Below are 25,977 nucleotides of genomic sequence, written 5' to 3' on the forward strand. Positions count from 1 at the left end.
TAAACACTGTTTGCGAATATCAAACACAATCGATTGACGATTCGATTAATGTGACGAGACGTTAGATGTGATTAAATCACTACCTATATTTGACGGAAAAAATTCTTATGCCATTTGGCGCGAAGCTGCTAACAGCAGTATATATATATATATATAATTGGCGCGTACTCTTCTGTTAGGTATTTGGCCGAGCTCCTCCTCCTATTTGTGGTGTGCGTTTTGATGTTGTTCCACAAAAGGAAGGACCTACAGTTTTAAACCGACTCCGAACGGCAGATATTTTTATGAGGAGCTTTTTCATGGCAGAAATACACTCGGAGGTTTGCCATTGCCTGCCGAGGGGCGACCACTATTAGAAAAATGTTTTTATTAATTTTGCTTTCATCGAGATTCGAACCAACGTTCTATCTGTGAATTCCAAATGGTAATCACGCACCAACCCATTCGGCTACGGCGGCCACTAACAACAGTATGCTATTATATAATAGAGGAAGTCGGAAATATTACGCCGCATTAACAATCTTGAAGAATAAGATTATAGCAGACGCTAATGACATGCTGACTAACCATGGGACAGTCCTTAACTTTGACGCTATGGACTTTGCATATGCGGACAAAAGAACATTGCATATAATAGAACAGGAATTAAGTGTAATGAGGCAGGGGTCGCTTTCCATAATCGATTATTACAATGAAGTCAATAAAAAAGTGACTTCACTTATTAATAAAACAATTATGAATCACTGGTCACGGTCAGAGCTCACAAATGAGCTGAATAAAAAGAACAGGCAATATGCGCTTAGAGTTTTTATTACTGGGCTGAATCCACCACTTGCAAATATTATTTTCTCACTATCCCCAAGCGATTTGCCGAACGCACTAGCTAAGGCACAGGAGTTAGATGCAAATAATGTAAGAGCAAATTTCGCGTTCCAATTCAACAGAAATAATTTGAATAGAAATCAAAGTATCGCAATATATGTCCAAAAAAATTGAAATACGTCTTGACGAAGAAGGTATCCTTGCCTTTAATAAATTAAAAAGTTTATTGTCCGAACAGGTAGAACTGACCCAACCTGACTTTAATAAGAAATTCACATTAACGACTGATGCTTCGGCAGCCGCAATAGGAGCTGTTCTCAGTCAAGAGGGTAAGCCAATAACATTTATATCAAAAACATTAAATGAAACAGAACGAAAGTACGCAACAAACGAAAGGGAACTTTTTGCGATAGTTTGGGCTCTAATTACGTTAACTAACTACCTTTACGGTACAACTAATCTTGAAATTTATACAGATCACCAACCATTAACAGGTGCAATCTCCACAAAAAATCCAAATGCGAAAATTGAACGATGGCGCTCATTTATTGAAGAATTTTCACCAAAAATGGTTTACAAACCAGGTGCAAGCAATGTTGTTGCTGATGCTTTTGCGCGCCTGTGCCTAAACAACATTTTTGATGAAGACTCAATACGCAGTAACCAACATTCCACTGAATCCAGTGATGTTTCTAATATCCCTGAAACATCCAAACCTTTAAATGAATTCAAGCAACAAATACTTTTGAGCAAATCCAATTTTACAATTCATGAAATGATAATGACATTTGGAAGGACAAGACATATCATTGAATTCGACACCAGAGAAAACCTAAAAACAATTCTTTTAGAGTTTGTTCAACCAAACCTGGTTACCGCCTTGCACTGTACGCCAGAAGATCTTTACGATTTCAGAGAAATTGTTAAAGGAGTTTTCACAAATAAATTTGTTTACACCAGAATATTTCCTTTGGACATAACAAATGAGGATGATCGACAGGACATAGTACAACAAACCCATTGTCGAGCTCATCGAAATTCCAAAGAAAATCATAAACAAATTTACAAAAAATATTATTGGCCAAAGATGCTAAACTACTTTAAAGAATACATTAAACAATGCGATATTTGTAATAAGAACAAGTATAATCGTCACCCACAGAGAGTTCCAATTGGAGAGGCTCCGATTCCAAAGAAGGAGGGGGAGCACTTGAACATAGACATTTTTTTCACAGAAAACCTAAAATTTATAACTTGCATCGATTCATATTCAAAATTCATATTTATTAAAAATATAGAAGGAAAAACAAATTTAGGGGAAAAGGGTTTAGATGTGTTACAAAGTTTTCCGAATGCCAAGAAAATAACACTTGATAACGAACTAGGATTTTTGAGTGCCCAATTTAAATCACTAATTGTACTCCACGACATAGTAACACACATGTCCAAATTGAAAGAGACGACTCAACTTTAGCAGAAATAGCTAGATGTCTAAAAGAAGAAGTCCATCTAGCAGACAATGTTGAAACATTCTACAGAGCAGTTACACTTTACAATCATACAATTCACTCAGTTACACAGAATAAACCCGTAGACATTTTCTTTAATAAGACCCCACACAATTTAGTTGAAATTTTGAAAAAGCACAAGACAAAATGATTTTAAAAAATAATCCAAGCAATATAAAAACTTACCAGCCAGGAGATGTTATTTACGAAAAAATCATAGGACAAAGGAATAAAATACGTGACAGTTCGTGACAGAATAACTCATAAGGATAATATTAAATAGGTTTTACCATTCCTTCCTCTACAGGAATTGACGAACGTTTTTGTAATACTTCTTGCAATTCTTAATATCTGCAATTCGGAATTTCAAATATTGGACTATTCACAACTAATTTCAATTCACCTCGAACAAGCGCGACTACAAAACGGAAACTTTAAGCTTATTCATGTTTTAGAGTTGACCGAGTACAAAAGGACTATTGACGACATAGAACTTGAAATTCAAGAAAAAGTACTGGAAAACAGCACCGTATTGCCTTTTCTTTAATATGACATAAAGCAGCTAAGAGATGCTCTAAAAAGGATTACTCCAAGGAAGAAACGTTCAATTGCCATCCTTGGAACAGCGTGGAAATGGATAGCTGGCACCCCTGATCACGAAGATCACATTGTGGTTGTCAAAAAAATTAAAGGTTTATTAGGTAACAACGAACGACAGAAAGTAATTAACAAGGACACCATCGACAGAATTAATTTACTAACTAACAGAACTAACAATATACTGAGGACGTTACAATCACTTCAAGAAGTTAGAAGAACCATAGAGGAATCAATTGCCAATAAGTTAAAAATTGTTAAAGACGAAATAGTCAACATCGAATACGCTCTACAGTGGGCTAAAGTAGGAGTTATAAATTCTTTTTTATTATCAGAAAAGGAAATGGGAGAAGCAAAAACATTTCTAGATATCGAAAAATTCCCCTATAATAATTTAGAAGAAGCATTAGGTTTCGCTACTATAAGAATAGCTACGAATGAAAACATGTTAATATATATTATAAATTTGCCAGCAATAGAGCAATTAGTTTGTGCAAAATTGTTAATTAGCGTGTAAAACGAAATAATACAATATTGAAAATTGATTCAGAATATTTTTTAAAATGCAATAATGATTTATATGAAATCAAGAAAAAATGTAATAAAGTTAACGAATTGACTATTTGTAATAAGGATAATTTACTAGAAGTAAGTAATTCTAATTGTGTGAAACGGATTCTGAACAGCAAAAATCATAATTGCACTTGTTACCAATTAATAATACAATCCCATATTAAAATTGTTTTTGTACTAATTAAACGAAAACTGTACTCAAATATTTCTGTACTAAACCTGAATTATCGCTTCATACTAAAAAATTCTTTTGTAATATTTTTACCAAAAAATGTAACTATGCCTGAACTGTAAACGACGTTGAATTGACCGAAGCGTGCTTTAAAAGTCCAGTTGCTTACGGAAATTCAGACGCTTACGAGGCACGACAATATATAAAAACCTCGTTCCTATTTTCACGCAATTTAAACAATTTGTTAAACTTTATTAATTTCATAAACTTTAAATTCATATACTTAAAAAATATTTTCATTAACAAGAAATAAAATACAGTGAACTTAAAGTGTTGTTTGTTATAATTTCGGAAGCCTCGTATTTTGAGCCATTGATGCTTTTGCCTGCAACATCTTTTTATATATTGTCCCAATTTTGCATATCAATGCTGAAAAAATCGCGTTTATATATATTTTCGATAACCGTAATAATTGTTCATGAAATCTTCGGGTGATCGCGCCTACGAAAAATCTGGCAAAGAAGTACCGCGTTATAACCTCCGTCATAAGAAACACGTCGAGAAAGTTCGCGAAGCCACAAAGCAGTTAAAGAAGTTCGAGTGACGACGAAAATGATTGCGTGATAGTTCAGCAAGACAAAGGGATCGAAGAACTACGCGAGCAAATAAAAGTCTTCCAAAAGTCGCTAGCCTCATCGGAAAAGGAAAAAGTCCAATATATCGAAGCCCTAAATCAACAAACCGCTAACAACGTCATCAGTGCTGACGTACCTAGCATCGAAGCTATTCCTGTTAGCTTCAAGCCAGCCGAAGTTACCTCTGCCAACTTCACAACAGTCAGCGCTACTTCAGCCAGCGCTATTCCTGCCGAGACTTATTCCTTTAGTAACCATTCTGCCAACACGACCTACGCCAGCGCTACAACTGCCAACGCGAATTTTGCCAGTGCTACAACTGCCAGCACCAATTATGCCAACGCTACCTCTGCCAACGTTACTTCTCAACGTCAAACCCGACGCTGCCTTCGGCCCCTATACCAGGTCTGCCACGTGCCCGCCAGCAATAATGCAGCCGTACTGCCACACCAACCCTTATTGCTTAAATCTTTTGCCAGCAAGCTACATGCCTGCAGTGTCCAACCCACAAATTACACCGCAGCTCATCAATCACAAAGCTCAAATAGCACCCACCTGATTACAATAGTGCAGTGCCGCAAATACTTATTGGATTGTCGCGAGTTGGATTGTACAGAGTTAATACGAACAATAAAAACTGTGAATTTGGACGATGGCTTTTGCAATCCACAAGATAATGTTAGGTTGGACATTATTTGGATCGAACGAATATCGTTCGAGTGATGGCACTATTGGTCATGTCGATATTGAAAGCACACAATTGAATGAAATTAATAAACAAATTACAGAATATTTTGCAGCAGAAAAGTTTGAAATAAAGCAATTGCCAAGCGTTCGTTCAGAAGCTGATATAAGGGCGGAAAAGTTATTACACGAGACGACAAGGTTTGTAAATAATAATAGATATGAAACTGGCTTGCTTTGGCATAAAGATAATGGGAAATTTCCCGAAAGTTTCAGTATGGCCATGAAGCGCTTAGAGCAAATAGAAATGAAAATGGAACGGGAAAAAGACCACGGGAAGTGGTATAAAGCAAAAGTCAACGAATACATCGAAAAGGAATACGCAAAGCGACTTTTACCTGATGAAGCTAATGTAAATGCTGATCGCACATGGTATTTACCACATTTCGCCACATGTAATGTAAACAAAGGAAACAAACGTAGACTTGTTTTCGATGCCGCAGCAAAAATAAATAATATGTGGTTGAATTGTGCCCTTATGAAAGGGCCGGAGGAGTATCAACCAAAATCGCTGTTGGCAATATTGTGTAAGTTTAGACAAGGCAAATTTGCAGTATGTGGTGACATATGTGAGATGTTTCACCGGATTTTGATTCGCCCCCAAGATCAAAACGCGCAGCGCTTTCTTTGGAGAGGGGGCGATCGATCAAAACCGCCAGATGTTTACGTTATGCGCGCCATGATATTTGGATCAATTAGCTCACCATGTTCTGCACAATTTGTAAAAAACGTGCACGTAGAAAAATATCGTGATGTGAATGCAAGAGCCGTCAATGCCATTGTGGATCGGCACTATGTCGACGACTATATGGACAGTTTCGACACTGTCGAAGAATGCGTTAAGGTCGCCAAGGATGTCATCGATATCCCTAGCCACGCGGGGTTCCAGTTAAGAGGGTTGACGTCAAATTCGTGCGACATTCTGCAAGCTGTATTACACAACGAGCAACCGTGGAAGCAACAAAGAAATTATATATGCCAAGGGGAGAGTGCTACCGAGAAGGTGCTCGGAATGCACTGGAACCCAAACAAAGATTACTTTTTCTTCAAATTGCTGTTTTCAAAAGTGCCCAAAGCAGTTTTAGACTGTAGTAGACGGCCAACGAAAGGTGAGATGCTGAGCGTTACTATGCCTGTATTTGATCCGTTTGGTTTCGCGTGTGGGTTGGTGCTGCGGGCATAAGTTTTGATGCAGAGCCTGTGGACCCGGAGTATATGAGCTTATGAGCCAAGTACCTAGCGATCGAGTTACGCCGCTCGTTCGCCCGTTCACATATTCAGGCGTTGACTACTTTGGGCCTGTCTTAGTAGCCATAGGCCGTCGTCAAGAAAAACGTTGTGTTGCACTTTTCACATGTCTAACTATTAGAGCCATTCACCTGGAACTAGTTAGGGACCTATCAACAGATGCTGCCATAATTGTCTGCCGTAACTTTATAAACAGAAGAGGTGTACCGATACGGCTCCGAAGCGACATGGGGACAAATTTTGTCGGCGCAAGCAAAGAAGATTGGGTAAACGTTCAAATCGGTATGCAATCTGAGTGTGATCTTCGAGGTGTAGAGTGGGTTTTCAATGCACCTGCCAACCCATCTGCCGGGGGCATATGGGAAAGAATAGTAAGAAGCGTAAAACGAGTTTTGATGTTCACGCTGAAGGAACGAGCGCCACAGTTGGAGACCCTGCAAAGTCTTCTGATTGAAGCAGAAAATTTAAGGACCCGGCGTACGAAATGGTTTAAGAGGGTGAAGCCGATAGCTGTAGGTGACATCGTTATAGTTTGCGACGACAACGAGAGCCGAGGCCATTGGAGGATTGAGGATGTTACCGATTAATTATACAATCCCGTATTAAAATTGTTTTTTGTACTAATTAGACGAAAACTGGATTCAAATAATTATGTACTAAACCTGAATTATCGCTTCATACTAAAAAATTCTTTTGTAATATTTTTACCAAAAAATGCAACTGTGCCTGAACTGTAAACGCCGTTGAATTGACCGAAGCGTGCTTTAAAAGTCCAGTTGATTACGGAAATTCAGACGCGTACGAGGCACGACAATATATAAAAACCTCGTTCCTATTTTCACGCAATTTAAACAATTTGTTAAACTTTATTAATTTCATAAACTTTAAATTCATATACTTATAAAATATTTTCATTAACAAGAAATAAAATACAGTGAACTTAAAGTGTTGTTTGTTATAATTTCGGAAGCCTCGTATTTTGAGCCATTGTTGCTTTTGCCTGCAACATCACTATAATAAACAACCAACACGTACCTTCAGTACAAGAGCTTCAAGGAACGATCTTTTTGAACCAATTCGAAGGGTTCGTAGAAAGTTCAAGGAATAAATCGTACCAACTTTCGGGAACGTATCTACTTCAATTTCACAATGAAACCGTAACAATAGATAACAGAACTTACATTTCAAGAGAAACTTCATCTTTGAAACCACTTCCAGCCGTATTGCAATTGACAGCAAATAAATCTAATATTGTAGAAGTCCTCTCTTTGGGGATGATGAAAGAACTTCACTTAAGTAATCTATATATATAAAAATGAAATGATGTTCGTTTGTACGCATTTTTTTGCGCCGATACGAGGCCAATTTTATTCGTTCTTTTTTCATATTATAGGGATCCACTAGGGGAAGGTTTTTAGCAAAAAAAAATTTCTTTTAAATATTTTCTTCATATAAAAAAAAGAAAAAATCAAAATATTGTACAAAACAAAACTTGCTCGATTCTTAGATTAAAGTAAGTTTCGAATCGACATTCATTTTATGTGTACAACTTTTTTTGAATTTTTCGTTATTGTATACAGAAATTTCAAATGATTCGAATGAAAATTTTTTTTTTTTTTTTATTTCTTCCATAAAATATTACACCTGTCATTAGACAATAAGTAATAATAAGTAGACAATAAGTGATTTACAAAAAGATGGAATGAGAGTGATATTGAAGGGCCAATGCCCCCAAGCTCATTTAGAAGAAATATATACATATTATTTAAAAACAAGTGGTTAACAAACAATGACATATACGATTAGTTGACAATTGATTACAAGGATTTTGCAAGATCTGTTGGTGTTTGACGGTTAAGCCGACTTTGGGTAGATTTTTCTTTATTTGGTAGTCTTCTCATCATAGGATTTGTATGCGTTAATAGTCTATTTATGTGTCTTCTGCTAGCGCTTTGTATTGTTTCATCAATAGTATCGATGTCAAGGTCGCGATGAATATCTGCGTTACGTATGTACCAAGGTGCATTAGTTAAGGAAAAAAGTAAAAAAGTAGAAAAAAAGTAAATTTTTTGGTTTTGAGGAAATTTGTTTATTGTTGCTATTTGTGAAAGCGTAGATATTTGTAAGTATTTGACTATAATCCTAAAAGTTAATGGAATACCACTATGACACATAGAAAACATTTTTTCAAAGGGGTGTTTTTCGAAAATTATAAAAAAAATTCTTTTCAAAAATGTTGAAGAAATAACGTAAAATAAAAACATTTCGAAAGCATGAAATTTTTTCAAAACCAAATTTTCCTCAAAAAGATAAAAGAAATTTCTTCGAAGAGGTGTTTTTCTAAAATTATATTACAAAAAAAAAATTTCAAAAATTTTAAACAAATAAAGTAAAATAAAACTTTTTCAAGGGTATGGAATTTTTTCAAAACAAAATTTTCTGAAAACCAAAAAAAATTAAAAAAAAATGGTGTTTTCAAAGCATTTCATATTCCACTATTAATAGAGAATACATTTTTTCGAGGGGCTGTTTTTCAAAGCGGAAAAAAATCTTTTTTAACAAATCAATTTAAACTTTTACAAAAGTATGAAAATTTTTCAAAAACAAAATTTTCTCAAAAACGTTAAATTAAAAAAAAAATAGTTTTTTCAAAATATTTAATTTTCAGCAATTAACTGAGAAGAAATTTGTTAGAGCGAAGTGTTTTTCAAAACTTCAAAAAGCACTTTTTAACCAAAAAAAATTAACCTTTTTTCAAAAACAACAGATGCTTTCCATTTCAATTCAACCGGGCTATTCGGGTCATGTTCTTCGATTTCGATGTAACTTAAATATGTTGCTCTCTGGTCGAAATAATGAGACACGTATTTTTTTGTTCGCCCGAAAAAAATTTTTTTCAAGAGTTATCGGCAATTTTGTTTTTCGCCTCAAACTCGATTTTTTTTAATTATATAAGAAAAAATTTTTTTTAAATGCCCATAACTTAGTCAAAAATGAACCGATTTTAATAATTTTGGGTTCAAAATGATCGTTTTTTTATAACTTTTTCCAAATCAAAAAAACATCTCAAACTTTAATTGAGCTGCATGCCTAGTAGCTAAAATGAGTTGTTTTTGAGTAATGAATTTTTGAGTAAACACCCTGTTTCGCACTTTTTGTTTTTTGCAAAATAAAAAATTTTCAACTACTTTTTTGCAACTATTTCTAAATGAAGTCGCTCGTGTAAGTAATTACGATTATTTTGAACCCAGAATCATTCAAATCGGCTTATTTTTGACTAAGTTATGAGCAATTAAAAAAAATTTTCTTATATAGATTCTTTCCATTTCAATTCAAAAGGGCTATTCGGGACATGTTCTTCGATTTCGATGTAACTCAAATATGTTGCTCTCTGGTCAAAATAATGAGACACGTATTTTTTTGTTCGCCCGAAAAAAATTTTTTTCAAGAGTTATCGGCAATTTTGTTTTTCGCCTCAAACTCGATTTTTTTTAATTATATAAGAAAAAATTTTTTTTAAATGCCCATAACTTAGTCAAAAATGAACCGATTTTAATAATTTTGGGTTCAAAATGATCGTCATTACCTACACGAGCGATTTCAAGTAGAAATAGTTGCAAAAAAGTAGTTGGAAATTTTTTATTTTGCAAAAAACAAAAAGTGCGAAACAGGGTGTTTACTCAAAAATTCATTACTCAAAAACAACTCATTTTAGCTACTAGGCATGCAGCTCAATTAAAGTTTGAGATGTTTTTTTGATTTGGAAAAAGTTATAAAAAAAAAAAAATACACTTTTTGAAATATTGAATTTTGAAAAAATTTCAATTTTTTTTCTTTTTTGCTAAATAAAAAATTTTCAACTACTTTTTTGCAATTGTTTCTACATGAAGTCGCTTGTGTAAGTAATTACGATCATTTTGAACCCAGAATTATTAAAATCGGTTCATTTTTGACTAAGTTATGGGCATTTAAAAAAAAATTTTTCTTATATAATTAAAAAAAATCGAGTTTGAGGCGAAAAACAAAATTGCCGATAACTCTTGAAAAAAAATTTTTTCGGGCGAACAAAAAAATACGTGTCTCATTATTTTGACCAGAGAGCAACATATTTAAGTTACATCGAAATCGAAGAACATGACCCGAATAGCCCGGTTGAATTGAAATGGAAAGCATCAACAGGAATGATAACATTGCCTAACAATTTCTGCACTTTTGCACAGTCTAAAGAAGCATTGATACAGAGTGTATTTACAAACATAGTTCAACATTACAAAAACCATGATTGACTCAGCGAAAGAGCAATTTTAGCTGGGAAAAATAAGGACGTCAATGATATAAATTCAGCTATTTTAGATCAAATACCTGGTGACATAGTTGCGTATAAGTCAATGGACACTATTACTGATCAAGATGAGGTCGTAAATTATCCAACTGAATTCTTAAACTCACTCGATTTGCCAGGCTTACCACCTCATAATTTACGATTAAAAATTGGAGCACCGATTATTATGCTGCGCAATAGTAATGTGCCCCGACTTTGCAACGGTACCAGACTCGCTGTGAAGAAGCTAATGGGTAACGTTATCGAAGCAACAATTTTGAAAGGGAAGTACAAAGGAGAAGACATTTTGATACCCTGAATTCCACTGATTCCAACGGATTTACCATTCGATTTCAAACGTTTGCAGTTCCCTATTCGCCTTGCCTTCGCTATGACAATTAATAAGGCGCAAGGACAGTCTCTACAAATGTGCGGTATTAATTTAGAATACCCAATTTTTTCTCATGGACAATTGTATGTAGCTTGCTCACGAGTTGGCAAACCATCGTCATTATTCACGCGAAAGATGAAAACCCCAAAAACGTTGTCTACCAAAAAGTGTTACAATAAAGTTCGAATGAAATTGTATCAAAGAATTTGCTTTGTTTCGTATTAATTTTATTCTCTTTCAGCAAATCATTGAATTTATCGCCTAGCGAAGCGGGCGAGGGTACGCTAGTATAGAATAAATAAACTCAATATCCACTAAAGAAAATTTAACACTGTCATTTAATTTGATCATGTCAGTCGTACTACTTTCCTGTGTGTCCGCAATGTTCTACAAGTTGAGGACCAAACCAAAGTCAAAAGTTGAAATAACAAATATAGTTAACGAAGGATCAGAGCCGAAGGCGTTGAATCCTGATGAACCCTCTTGTCACAAGACTAAATGCGGATTCCGCAGCATTAATGATTTGCCGGTCTACTAACAATCGGGACGATTGATCTTACGGGGGGAGGAATTAAGATATCAGATATCATTCCGCTCTCGCAAAATATTTTGCGCTCCCACGAATTTTTGCTAACGTAGCAACTAGACAAATTTTCGTTCCCACAATGTGACTGTATTCCTTTCTTGAATGCAACGTGACTTTATGCTATAATTATGCATTTTGCAAACAGATGAAAGTAGTGCTAAACGGAATATTGTAAGTCCGTTTTGCCACCACGCATTCCAAAATGTTCTAGAACACAACAAAAACACATACCTCAACATAAGTATGTCATGCAAAGCCAAAATCTAACCCTAGCGACTACAATAACAAAATAAATTCGTATACGCAGTCGCGACGGCCATGATTCATTTAGTCGCGACGCGCTGAATAGTCTCAAATATTGCATATCACAACAAAAGTAAATTCATTCATAACTTTCTAAGAGCAAGGTACTTTCATTCATAAAACGAGCCGCCCATATGCCAATTTTCTCGACCATTCGAAAATAGTCAATATTGGAATATTTCGCGTCGAATTGAAATTATTTGCCAATATTTTGTAAATCTTGAATTTTTGTGATGTCGAGTGGCCGCGGCTCCGTATGTATGTATGCACGCTTCTATGTATGTAAACATGTCTTCCAACTGCTCGACAGCCGCAGCTTCTGTGAGTCAAGAGTTCGCAAAAGCTACAGTAAGAGGTACAAAAAAAAGCAACAAGTAGTATATGAAAAAGTTCTGGCCCGAACATTTCGATACTGGTTAAAATTTCTAAACCATTATTTTTAGTTCTCGCGTGGAAAATAAATATAAAGTTAATCTCCAAATTGATAAAAGGTGCACAAAAGCATATGCATATTAGCAGCAAAGAAATGAGCTTACTCTAAAATAAGAGTGCGGCTTTTTTGCAGACATTCAGCCTTCGCATGAAGCACAAAGTGCCAAACATTTAATATTGAAGAAATCGCTGAAGCTTCTGCGAGTTGTGTTGATGTGCAGTATTGTTCATAACAACAGAGACCGATGTCTCAAATTTTTTAACCAAAATTTTTCATTCAATATGTACTTTGTATGTCAAAGCTTTAACACTTAGCACTCGGCATTAACCCTAGAACACACACCCAGAAAATACCACGTAAACACACACCCGGGATACGTTTGTACCCGGGACCTTATTTTGCGGGTTTTTTAATGCTTATTCAACCGATTTCCATGATTTTTTTTTTTTTAATGTATATTTTAATATATAACAAGTATTTTGTCTTTTGTTTCATTCGAATATTCCTACTGGTTCCAGCGATATGGGCAAATAAAGTCAGGACATGCAACAGTGGATTTTTGTTTTTGTTGTTGTTCTGATAAATGCAAAACAAAATAATATAATTTATAATAATATACTTGTAGAGTAACAACGTATACACATTTTGGTTTTTATTTCATTGAAATATTCTACCTGGTTCAAAAGATATGTGCAAAAAGGTCGCGATATGAGCACACTGGTATAACTGGTTTTTGTATTTTATATGCAGCTGCAAAGGTTGTTTTCACATGAGGTGTTGTTATAAATGCTGCGTGTTGATATTTTCATTATTGTTTTGGTGCTCAAAAGTGTAAGAAGTGAAAATTTAAGTGAAAATAAATATAACTGAAACTATAAATAACTGGATACGAAATGACTTCAAGAAGAAACGAATATTTATCAAGTGCAGCATATAGAAGGTAAAAAATGTAAAATAAGCAAAAATGTAAACATATACTAATTTTTTTTATTATGCAGGCTAACTGAGGCACAGCGAGAATCATATATACAATCTTTATTTGATGAAATTTGTGACGATGACGCTCCCTATGACTTTGACTCAGAAGATGAAGAAGAAATTCAATTCAATGGCATTGAAATTGCTGATGACGATGCTGAAGTTTCGCAAAGTGCCGCAGAAGTATTACCTGATTATGCGGAAGTAGAAGAAAATAATGAATTACCTGCTAGTGGCGAAAAATTTGTTGCACGTGATGGTACTGAGTGGATGAAAGAACCAAATGTAAGTCGTCAGATACTCAGACAAAATATTATAAGAGAACGTTCTGGACCAGCTAGATGCACTGAAATGTTGTCAATAGAGCAAACATTCAAATGTTTCATGAACGTTGAAATGGCTGATATAATTATGCGCCACACAAATAAGTTAGCAAAAGAAACTTATAATGCTTACAACAATGCGCATCCAAACACAACTCCTAAGTCATGGACGCCTGTGTCAATAACAGAGCTGTATGCATTTTTTGGCATACTTATTATGACTGGTGCGAACCATAGCAATGGAGAACATGTTCGAGATTTATGGAGCGTCAAAAACTATCCTTTATATCGCGCCACAATGGGAGTCAACCGTTTCTGTTCGATATTGCGGTTCCTAAGATTTGACGATAAAAACACTCGTGCAACACGCTTACTAACTGATAAAGCAGCACCGATCAGTGAGTTGTGGACGATGGTGAACAATAATCTTGCTACACATTACAAGCCCAGCTCAGGCTTGACGATTGATGAACAATTATTTATATTTTCGCACACGGTTTACGCAGTACATACCGTCAAAACCCGCTAAATATGGTGTCAAGGTTTGGTGGATTTGCGATGCCACAAATGCATATCCACTGCATGGACAAATATATACCGGCCAAGCAGAAACTGGCAGGGAAACGAACCAAGGCGAACGAGTGGTGAAGGATTTGTCTGCCAAATACCAAGGAAGTGGCCGAAACATTACAATGGAAAATTATTTTACGACCTTGCCAGTTGCAGAACTGCTTCTCTCCTGGAAACTCACGATCGTTGGAACTTTGCGCAAAAACAAATCATATATTCCTCAAGAAATGAAGCAGAACAAAAACAGGACAATTGGTTCAACGACATTTGGCTTCAAAAATAATGTGACAATGTGCTCTTATGTTCCCAAAAAAAATAAAGCAGTAATTTTGCTTTCGACCATGCATAATGATGCTGAAATAGCTGACAGTGGGAAACCTGAAATAATTGAATATTATAATCGTACCAAAGGTGGTGTTGATCGAATGGACCAAATGTTTGCGGAATATCCAACACAAAGACAAACAAAACGATGGCCACTAGCGATGTTCTTCAACATGTTGGACATTACAGCTCTTGCAGCCTACATTGTCTACGATTTGAATAACCCTATGTTGCCTTGGAGAACAAACAACAAGCGTAAGCAGATCCTGCGCAGCTTGGCTGAAGCATTGTGTATGCCCATTATTGAAGCCAGAAGCATATTTCAACCGACCGCTGGAATCAATGGTGTCAACAGCAGCATCAACATCTGCCGCAGCGCGCACGCCAAAACCTGTGTCCGGATCTTGCTATTTATGTTACGCACAAGAGGAAAAACGCCGTAGAAAAACCAGAAAGCTGTGCGCCAAATGTAAGAACCCAATGTGTCTTGAACTTTCGGTCACATCAACAAATTGCTCTATTTGCCATGATTTTCCTTAGATATAAGATGCATTTTTATAATTTTTATAATAAAAGTCAATCATATAATGTGTGAAATGAATATTTTTAATTTTTCAAATAAAAAAATAGTATAAAAAATGTTTTTTTTGATTATTATGAGGATTTTTACTATTGGGGTACAAACGTATCCCGGGTGTGTGTTTACGTATATAATGTGTTTGGAAGGCTGTAGCTCCTGAATTAATGGTCCGATCTGGTTCAAATTTTGAATTTGAACTCAAAACTAAATAATCTTCCTAGATCCGAAGTTAGCGGTATAGAGGTATTGCGGTTCAAAAGTTACAACACTTCAAAGTTGAAGTGGATACAGTTGTACCCGGGTGTGTGTTCTAGGGTTAATATAAGTATTCAAATTCCAAATATAAGTTACACTTCATACAAAAGGTCTAAAAAGGTATCTAAGTAATATATATTATGGGGCAGTTTTGTTTACGCTTCATAATTCATAATTTTCGGCACAATGCTGTGCCTTTGAATGCGCGAGTTACATATACAAACAGTTATGTACATTGATTTCAAAGCCAATGCACCTGATAAATTCGAAGAATTTTCAAATAAAATTGGCAATAGCAGTAACCAAATATCAATTTCCGGCACATGTCGCAATCCATAAAATTTCAAGAGAATAAAAAAATTTTTTATTAAAACAGAATCATCAATTTTATTAAACCAATGTAATTTGGCAAGTAAGAAAAACAGAATTGCAAAATATACCGAGTAAGCAAATATGTACACATAGGTAAGCTTTGATTGAACCTTAAGTGCAATAATAAAATCTGTATATATTGCACTTCCGCTCCCATACTGTAAATACAATACTAAATAATATTAAAAAATTTATTTATTATTTTTCGGTCGCAATTCTGAGAATTGCTACCGTTTCAAAAATTAACTTTAAGAAGAATAAAGAAAATAATAAATTTTAACAAATATAGTCAAATTAGCATTTATTGCATTTCCGTTCCCATTACGAAAATGCAATGTTGAATTACCGTATAAAAACACAAATGTAAATAGTTTTAAGTCAGTCTTGTTCCTCCCGTCCATCGAAGTAGTTGCTGAGTTTAAAAAATAAACAAAATAAAAAGGAAACAAATTTAGTTTTTTTTATAACTCGAGTTAACGGCAAAAACGTAAATCGCGCGGACTCCTTTTTAGCGAATCGTGTGCGAACAACCACTTATGTATTGTAGATGTACCGTATTTTCCTGAAGGGTAAGGAGTAGGCGACCCCAGCGAATGGTTGTTGTTCTTTATATGCCCTGTGGCAAGTGTGAGCAGAAGCTTGTGTTTTGCGTTTGTTAGAATGGTGGTAGTTTTTATGTATATTTATACACATATGCGTGTATACGCGTTTGGCTTTCTAGGTGGATATTAGAATATTTTTTCATCAATATTTGTATGTAAGTAGTAGTTCGGATTTGACTGAAGAGATTAAATATAGGAAAGCGTATTCATATGCATTACCTTTATGGCTGTTTTAAATATAAATCAGTTCAAAAGTAGTATGAATAATAGCAATATTCTAAATAACAGGTATTAGAAAAACCTGAATACACTATTTTAAATCAATTATAATTAAACCAAATACAAAAAATTAAATAAAAACGTCGACCAATGAAAAGTGTGTACAGGACATGAACCCGAGTCCAATACGGAACGATGTAGTACGCCTATGAAATGTCTCTCATGCTTGCGCTAATCTACAGTGGTTAATTTACCTTCCTAAATCGGCCATTTATTCGATTCGCTATTTTATATGCATACATTTTGCATTCGTTAAAAGTTTGTATGCATATTTATATACATATGTATGTGTGTATGCGCGTTTGGCTTTCTGGAAGGATATTAGAATGATATTTTGTCATCAATATAGTTTGGATTTGATTGAAGAGATTAAATAGATACATATGTATATGCATATTTATATGTACATATTTCCTCTTTGATTGATTTATATAAAAATCAGATCATATCCAGTATGTACTATTTTATACAGAAAAGAAATTTTCTAAATATCAAATTCAAAAAAACCTAAAACAGTATTTTAAAGCAATTACAATTAAATTAAACTCAACAATTTTACCAAACTGAGTTGTAAAGAAGAAATAGTTCAGGGGTAAGGAAAAACGTATGACTATTCAGGACTTGAACCTGGATTAAATATGCGCCTCAAACACCATTCAAACAATACCGCCGACTTTAGCAACTGCGCCATGAATTGACTTCTTACGCACCTTTCCCAATCGCAAATTCATTCCCTTCGCTGTGAGCATGAAAACCGACGAGTCCCTTACTACTGTGGTGAAAAATCATATGAAATCCCTTAGTAGTGTGGTAAACATAGAAAAAAATCTGAATTTCTCTACTAAATATATGCAATCACCCACTAGTGTGGTACGTTGAATTTGAAAATCCCTTACTATGAATCTACAGCTCATTTAACATTTGCTCCTTCTCATTCCATTAACATTCTCTGGTAACACAAAATATAAACTGTAAATTTTTAGCTTTACGCATACATTCACAAATAGCATACATACTACATATATGTATTCTTATTTTATAACTCTTTTGCACAATGTTCTGCACACCATCCTACGTTAACTTTGTTGCGTTGTGGATTTCCAAATCAAGGAGGTTAAAAAAAATTTGGAATATAGCGATGCAGTTGAAACCCCCTATGAGAAAGTCAAAATAGAAGATTGTTCCGATGACAGTGATCACATTGATGGGCCAACCATTGTCCAATTGCCGATCAAATACTCAAAGGCAGAAATGAAGACTGAAGCTAAGTCTGAGGATATTATTGAGGAAGTCGGGCTAGACAGCGATGAAGAGGAAGGCGAAAGTGGTAGCGATGTGGTAGAAACGGTGAAAATAATGGATAAACCCGAAATTGCGGCAGTTGTTGAAGAAAACAATAATGAGAGGTCAACGATTTCATCTAGTGATGACAAATCAGTGGGGGTAGAGACAGCCTCCTCTACACTAATAACTATGAAAACGGCTGTAACGGATGTAAATTTGGTGGCAAGTTCCGAAGTAGCAGAACAGCAACAAGCAAAGGAGGAAAAAGAAAATGTGATAGATGAAGAAAATGAGGAAGAAGACATAAATAGCGGCGAAGAAGCTCACTTGGGAGTCGAGGCTAAGGAGGAGCAAGTAACTACTGACCCCGGTACAACAGAATTAAAAGTATTAACAACGCCCATAAAATAGATTAAAAACAATCTAATATAACCGAATTTCTTATTTCTTTTTACGATATTCATTTTGAACTAAAACCGGAATCTCACAATAGGTAAAATTAAATGAAAATGCGGCAACAATGCGAAAAGTAGTTTTATGTGCTGCGCAACCGCTTATCGATGATACGCAACTTAACCAGCAGCAGCCACAGCATGTCCAAGGGGTATGTATGAAAATACTTTTTGTTTTACCGAGTTCCATATATTATATAATATATACCTGTACATATATATGTATATATGTCTGTTTAAGTGCGTTGTGCTATCTTCATAATGTTTCATTCATTTAACGCATATTTTCGCAATCTTAAACCTCCTTATGGTTCAAAAAGTATAATCGCTCTGTACTTGAACAGCACCTATTATCAGGCTTTTTCCAATAACAGTCAAGGTTCGGGATACGCTCGTCATCTCTAGTGAAGGTTATCACTTCGCTGAGTAGTTTTTGCCCCATTACAAATCTGAAAGCAATTTCTGAATCGCGGAGACATGAGCGATAGTTAGAGGTTAACTGGTGAAGTAGAGACGCCTTCCCTATTATAGACGGTTTTTGGAATATCAAAAATAAAAGGAGCGCCACAAAAATTTGGGGAGGTTTTATGGCTTTACAACAACAAGTCCCGAGTAGATGAGTACTAGTGTGTTCTTCGATATTGAAGAAGTATTCGTAAATACTCTGTTATTGATATCAATAAGCAACTTGTGGCATTTAAGTACATACATATATACATACCGAACTTTTAATTAAATTTGACAACTATTAGGCTTATTGATCTTTACTACTAAATGCAAAAAGTTTATGTTTTTGAATAAAGCAAATGTTCAGAGATTTTAAAAAATTTTTATAAGAAGTTAATACCACTATATAATTATGTATACACAGGAAAACTGGAATGAAACTATTAAGAATATCATTTCGGATGTCGAATCAAATATAGAACAGGAAAGTATTGCTATACTGAAGCAAAAGCAGAAGGAGTTGCTAGAAAAACAGCAAGAATTAGCACAGCAAATACGTCAACAACAATTAATTGCTCAACAATTAGCCGCTGAAAATCTAATCCACCAACAACAATTAGAGCAACAAAAACAACCAGAACAAGAAACACAAACTAATCATACTTCATTCCAACACCAGCCAACACTAATCACACCTTATCAGCCAAAAGGAAATATTTCGAAATATTCGACAATCGAGGAAACTAAAGATGAACATGGTTACACCCGAAAAACAGAAACTTACGAGTCAAAGGTATGCCACTCTTACACATTTAACAATGTACTATTATTTATATCAGCTGGAAGTCCCACCCATTGCTGTACTGTCTATGAAACTTCTAGAAATATTCATAAAAAAAACATGTAAACCTAAATATTTATTTCTAGAAGTGTTTTTTTTTTAGAGAAATACCATATAAGGTTTGATTATAGCTTGTGCAGATCTACAAGTATGATATCTATCAGTTGTTTCCACAATTTCATCACACCTGATTTGCAACAATATTTTGATATTTTTATTCGATATTTAACAAAAATACTTTATACTACAACTACTTACAATCCCTTTCAAAAATCAGAAACGTTAAAAATTAATAAATGAGAATATTTAAATTAAGCATCCAATTACTTTATTACACACGTAATGATTATTGCTAAATCAAAGACTTAATACATTTGAGAACTTATCAGCGATCATGTTTTGTTTCTGTTAAAAATTTAACAGTGTAGAAAAACTGGAAAGAGATAGAAAATGTGTCTTTAAGACTTCTACAATAGCTTATGGGTGCATTCTTTTGGAGATGGTGGTCACTTCGTTCTTTTTCTGGTGCAATATACTCATAACGGGTGATTTTTTAGCTATTATCTTTTTAAACAGTTGGTTTAAACAGCTGACGCACGTTTCATGTTTTGTTTCACTGTCAAACATCTTCAGTTTGGTCTATAATTTAACCATGAATCGTCTTACAAACGAACAACGCTTGCAAATCATTGAATTTTATTATAAAAATTCGTGTTCTGTTAAGAAAGTTTATCGCGCGCTTCTTCCATTTTATGGTGAGTTTAATAGACCCACTGAAGCAGCTATTCGAGCTATTGTGACTAAATTTAGAACAAACTTAATATTATTGGACATTAAACGACCAACACGCTTACGTAGAGTGCGAACTGAAGAAAATATCGCAGCTGTATCGGCCAGTGTTAATGATGACCATCAATTATCGATTCGTCGCCGTTCCTAGCAATTGGGCCTCTGTTACTAAACAACGTGGAAAATTTTGCGAAAGGACTTAGGTGTGAAGCCTTTCAAAATACAGCTGGTGCAAGAATTGAAGCCTAACGACCTAACACAACACAGAATATTTGGTGAATGGGCTCTTGGAAAGTTGGCCGAAGATCCACTTTTTTATCGAAAAATTGTGTTCAGCGACCAAGCTCATTTTTGGATCAATGGGTACGTAAATAAGCAGAATTGTCGATTTTGGAGTGAAGATCAGCCAGAAGAATTGCAAGAGCTACCAATGTATCCAGAAAAGGTCACAGTTGGGTGCGGTTTATGGGCTGGAGGTATCATTGGACCGTACTTCTTCAAAGATGCTGCGAATCGTAACGTAACAGTGAATGGTGAGCGCTACCGTGCCCAATGGAATGGAATAAAATAAGCTTTACGCGAGGTAGTAACTAAATTCTTCTTTATTTGAGCTGATCATGCATGCCATTATGCCCGGATTGCAACATTGTTCAAATACCCCAGTGTCGCATGTTTTAGCTGCATAAAAATAAATTTGGCTGAATTTATGCAATGGCCTGGGTTATATTGATTTATCCCGCGATTGCGACTTATAAGTATAGACATATAGCTTCAGAAAATCGCTTCAAGGTAAAGTTTGGCGGAGTCAAATTTGTGGCAATTCACGTTATCTCTGCGAGAAATACGCGTATTCTCCAATCGTTCATGATGAAGTTTTATCATGTGCATTCGTGCCAAATCGTGTAACTTTCCGTAGTCATTTGGCGCCCGTGGCTGAATAATAAACAACACAATTTACAAAAGCAGACAAAATAGCATGGTCGCGACAGCTTGTCACATCTACACCATTACGCAATTATTAGTTACGCCCTTTACATGGTTAGAGTACCTGACTTTAGGTTTTTTTGCCGGGTTTTTGAGGGTGACACTCAGAAAGTAATTTTTGTGTCTCACATGCCCTAAAACGTTCGGACAAGGCAAGAAGAAGACGCAATATAAAATTTTTAAATTTAATTGTTCGGAAAAGTGCAGGATCGATTATTGAGGGAGGGAGTAAGACGCCATTTCAAGAAGAGGAAAATAGAGGCAAAAAGAGGTGAATGTACCTGCCAACTTACGTCCCAGGTACACTTAGTATATTGTAGAACCACTTCTCATCGCTGTTGATAAAAATAGTGGTGTAGCGTATAAAGAACAGGAAGCCAGGCCATACTTAGGGAGACAGCTCATATCCCCCTCCACCGATCAAGATGAGGTGAACATAATAATATGGCGCCTTAAAGCCGACAAGTTCCTTGAACTCCACGGATGAGGTGAACATAATAATATGGCGCCTTAAAGCCGACAAGTTCCTTGAACTCCACGGATGAGCTTTTCAAAGCCAGTGGCGAAGAGCTATGTACTCCGTAAAATTTTACTAGCAACATTGATTGTCAAAGGAGAAGAAATTTCAAAATGAAAATTGAACAATTGTAAGCAAATAAATTTATAAGCATTGCCCAGAAACAATTGGCAAATTTTGATAAGAGACGTGTTGTTCAAGATAATAATATGTCTAATTGCCAATGGACAATACAGTAAATCACAATGCAACTGGTTATGGTTACGGCGAAAAACCAAAATTCAATTGGTCTCTACGGTTATGGTTATACTACCGAATTATGGCATTTCACCTATAACCGATTAGTGTTGCCCATATGTTGGTTCGATCAGTAAATTTATGGCGTTATGGTTATGACACCTCTACTTTGGGACTAAACTACTCATGAGCCGTATTCCCACCTACACATTGTTATATATTTACATGTATGTAAATATATTACGTACACACGCACATAAAAGATGCGGTGCATATTTTTTGAGAATGGTAACACAAATTACATGTCAAATGTGTTCATAATTTACTTAAAGGTTTGACATTTACGAAATGGGACGCTATACGCTTGAACAAAATTGGGAAATATTGAAAATCTAATTTCAAAGTGGTGAGTCTTCTACTCAAACTGTGAGAAATTTGAAAAAAAAATTCCAAAAAAAAAGATTTGCCAAGAAGACAGTTTGTTTATCAATTTGTTAATCGTGTTTGTGAAAGTGGATCGTTAATGGATAAAACAACACGTGACGTGCTCCTACAGTGCGTTTGTGCGTGAAAAGTTTGAAAAAATATTAATCAGTTTTTTTTTATAGCCGATTCAAAAAGCAAATCTTACATGGCCCACCCTATATATGTATGTATGAGTATGTGAAACAGTAGCTGAATTTTTTGCATCCGACTGTCTGATTTGACGAATAACGTGGAAAGCAACAACACAAAATAACCTACTTGAGTTGATATAAGTTCCAAGCGCTTAACTATATGTATATGCCACCTTATTAATAGGTCAGAATAAAAAAATATACATATGCACATATGTATTTACCAATAATTTTTTTTAGAATTAAGTAAATATATGAACATATGTTATTCAAAATTACTCATTTAGTTTTGTTTTCGTTCAGAGATTTTTCAAGCAGATCAAATATTTTGACAGATGACAACCGTGTAAAATATAAGCGGTTTTGAGTATTATTTTCACACATTTTGAGTATTAAAATCACACATATACAAGTGCCTCAATAAATGTGTTCACATTGACATTACGAATGTGATAGAAATTTTACTCTGAGCATTGCCGAATATTTCCGTCATATGATCATATGATCGGTCAAATAACTGTTACTGTTCTTACCCTATAATACGTACATGTACCTGTGTGCTTCAGCTTAAAATTAAACAATGTACATATTGACATAGTTATATGTATGGATACATACATACCCTATAATAAATCGGACTAGTTCAAAACTATTCTCCAAATCAGTTCCGCATAGTTCTTTTCCACTTGTATGCGGATGTGTACTTATATAACTGTATGCAATAGCTGAACCAAATTTCGTAGGTTTTAGGCGAGATGGGGAAATTTGGCTTTTTCGAATTTAATACTTATGAGTGTTTTGTACTATTTATCATTTTAATTGAAAACTAAGCCCTTCAATTTACATACCGTCGAGCTAAAAAAAATTTTCTGGCTGTTCTGCATTTTGATTGCGGAAAATTTGCTTTGAATCGAAATTATCGATGCTCGAAATTTTATAAGGCCCGGAACAGAATCGTAGCGGGATAGCGGGCAACGGGTTGACGGGTAGTGATCAGCTGATCCGCTTCCGTCGGAAAATTCGGTCGGGTAAACACTTTTGCCGCGGCCCGCTTTTCAACTGACATTTTGTAGTTATAATAAAACTAATTTTGTAGTGAAATATTTTCATTTGTTATATTTGTGAAGCTACTCGTTGAAGCTCAGTGTTACAAAAAATAACTTCTTTCCACTTAAGTGATAATTTGCAGGGTTTCTTGTGCGAATCGAATATTATTTGATTGGTATTGGCCTGCTGTTGCTCTTAAATAAAGAAATTGTCATCAAGTAAATTGTCAAAGCAACCCTGAGTCTTTAACCCGACGGCAAAAAAGCCGTCCCCGCTTCAATTCTATTAGACATTTATCAAACCGAACCTAGGATCTTCCAAAGAGTAATGCATGTAATTTTTATTGGAGCTATCGAAAAAGGATGCGTTTTATCCCTTTTTAACACTTTCTAGATCATCGCTGTGTAAAATTCCCACATGTAGAATTTCACGCTCATGTAGAAAGAATAGGAGCCGCCAACTAGGCATAAATCCCAATTTACCGGAAGCAGACCATTCGGTGCTGGTAATATTCAATGCAATGATAGAGTTAATTCGTGAAATTGACACAATTTTTCAAACTGTATACAGCAAAACCTGCGTGACCGAAACTCTAACACAATTACACTTTTTTGTATGTTACAAACACACATGCACTCGTATTTGTTTGAAAATCCACTTTTTTTTTTTGGTTCTCCGTCACCTTTGGAAAATGTGTAAGCAGTAAGCCAACTTTATTCATATATTTTTTCTCATTTTTGCATCAGTAAAAATAAACAAACACCGTAGCCGAATGGGTTGGTGCGTGACTAAGATTCAGAATTCACAGAGAGAACGTCAGTTCGAATCTCGGTGAAAATACCAAAGTTAAGGAAAACATTTTTCTAATAGCGGTCGCCCCTCAGCAGGCAATGGCAAAACACCGAGTGTATTTCTGCCATGAAAAAAAGCGCCTCATAAACATATCATACAACAAAATAAAATATATGTACAATCAAAATTTTTTTTTTGTGATTCGAACCCAGGATTTTGGATAGGAAGCCCACATTGCTAGCCGCTCGGCTATCACGCTATGCTGTCGGCGCTGCGCTGAAAGTTATTTTGTTTGTTGCTACGTTTATATGTAACTGGCATTGAAACGAATCCATATATATGAAAGGGATAGAAAATGACACGTACACAAAAATTTTCGCACGATTTCCCCAACGCTCTTAAGAAAGTGATTGTAATGAGCAATGTTCGGTGACCGTTTAACGGTCACGCGTAACGGTAACGTGACTGGTCACGTGACCGGGACTCTTCTTGCTGGGCACATATACATATATATGATTGTGTAGATGTGTCCGTGCAAAAACACATTCGCTTACAAACCTGAATACGTCTACCCTACAAGACAGCAGACTATCATATAAGCACTCATATTATCATCATCACTATCCTCATCCAACTACACATTTTTGTTCTAGCCATGGGAAAGTTCTGATAGTTTCCCCTTGTCAGTGTGATATTCTACCTCTCTTTTACCAATAGCAATTTCTTATAACTGAAAAATATATCTACTATGCTCTAAAGGCAAGGCGAATTCTCATTTTTGTTCTCAACAAGTAATTAGCACTGATGGGTCAAACTATTAATTTTCGTCATAAAAAAGTAATCAGCACAAACCCCTCAATAACTTATCATTTTCGTTAAAAAGTAATCAGACTGAAGAGTTTCGTTAAAATGTTTTATTTAAAAATTATAAAATTTATATTTTACGGAGAATTTTCAACTTTTAGCTAAGCATCTACCCATTCGGCTATGGCGACCTTACAACAACAGCAGCCAAATTTCACACTAGAACTTTTTTCAGAGCAGCCAAATTATAAGCATACAAATGAGTTGCCTTGGCGTTTAAAATACAGTAGATATATTTTTCACTTATATGAAATTACTATTGGTAAAAGAGAGATAGAATTCACACCGAACAGGGGAAAAGAATATCAAATGAAATATTTGATTTTCCCATTAAAAAATGTTGTATATGCTATTCTGATAATGCACATGTATTAGAGACTAATAAAATACTTGAAAATGTGTTGGAATTTTTGTCGAAAGTGCTCAGCACTGTCTTGTAGGGTATAATATCGGTCATACATACATATATACATATGTACATTGGAACAAT

At 35.1% G+C, this 25,977-nt stretch overlaps 1 protein-coding gene across 4 annotated transcripts in view; it reads left to right on the top strand.

Moving 5' to 3' along the window:
- LOC128869321 (probable serine/threonine-protein kinase mps1) overlaps window positions 1–25,977 on the top strand; it is a 236,573-nt gene that overhangs the window by 198,785 nt on the left and 11,811 nt on the right. For 3 of the 4 annotated variants that reach the window (XM_054111849.1, XM_054111851.1, XM_054111850.1), the window contains exons 4-6: window positions 17,727–18,287; window positions 18,394–18,504; window positions 19,224–19,592. In XM_054111849.1, coding sequence (XP_053967824.1) covers window positions 17,727–18,287; window positions 18,394–18,504; window positions 19,224–19,592 — 1,041 coding nt within the window. The remainder of the gene's footprint in view (window positions 1–17,726; window positions 18,288–18,393; window positions 18,505–19,223; window positions 19,593–25,977) is intronic. The other variant, XM_054111852.1, reaches the window with a different exon arrangement.

This window comes from Anastrepha ludens, chromosome X (assembly GCF_028408465.1).
Source record: "Anastrepha ludens isolate Willacy chromosome X, idAnaLude1.1, whole genome shotgun sequence".
Classification (NCBI taxonomy): Eukaryota; Metazoa; Arthropoda; class Insecta; order Diptera; family Tephritidae; genus Anastrepha; species Anastrepha ludens.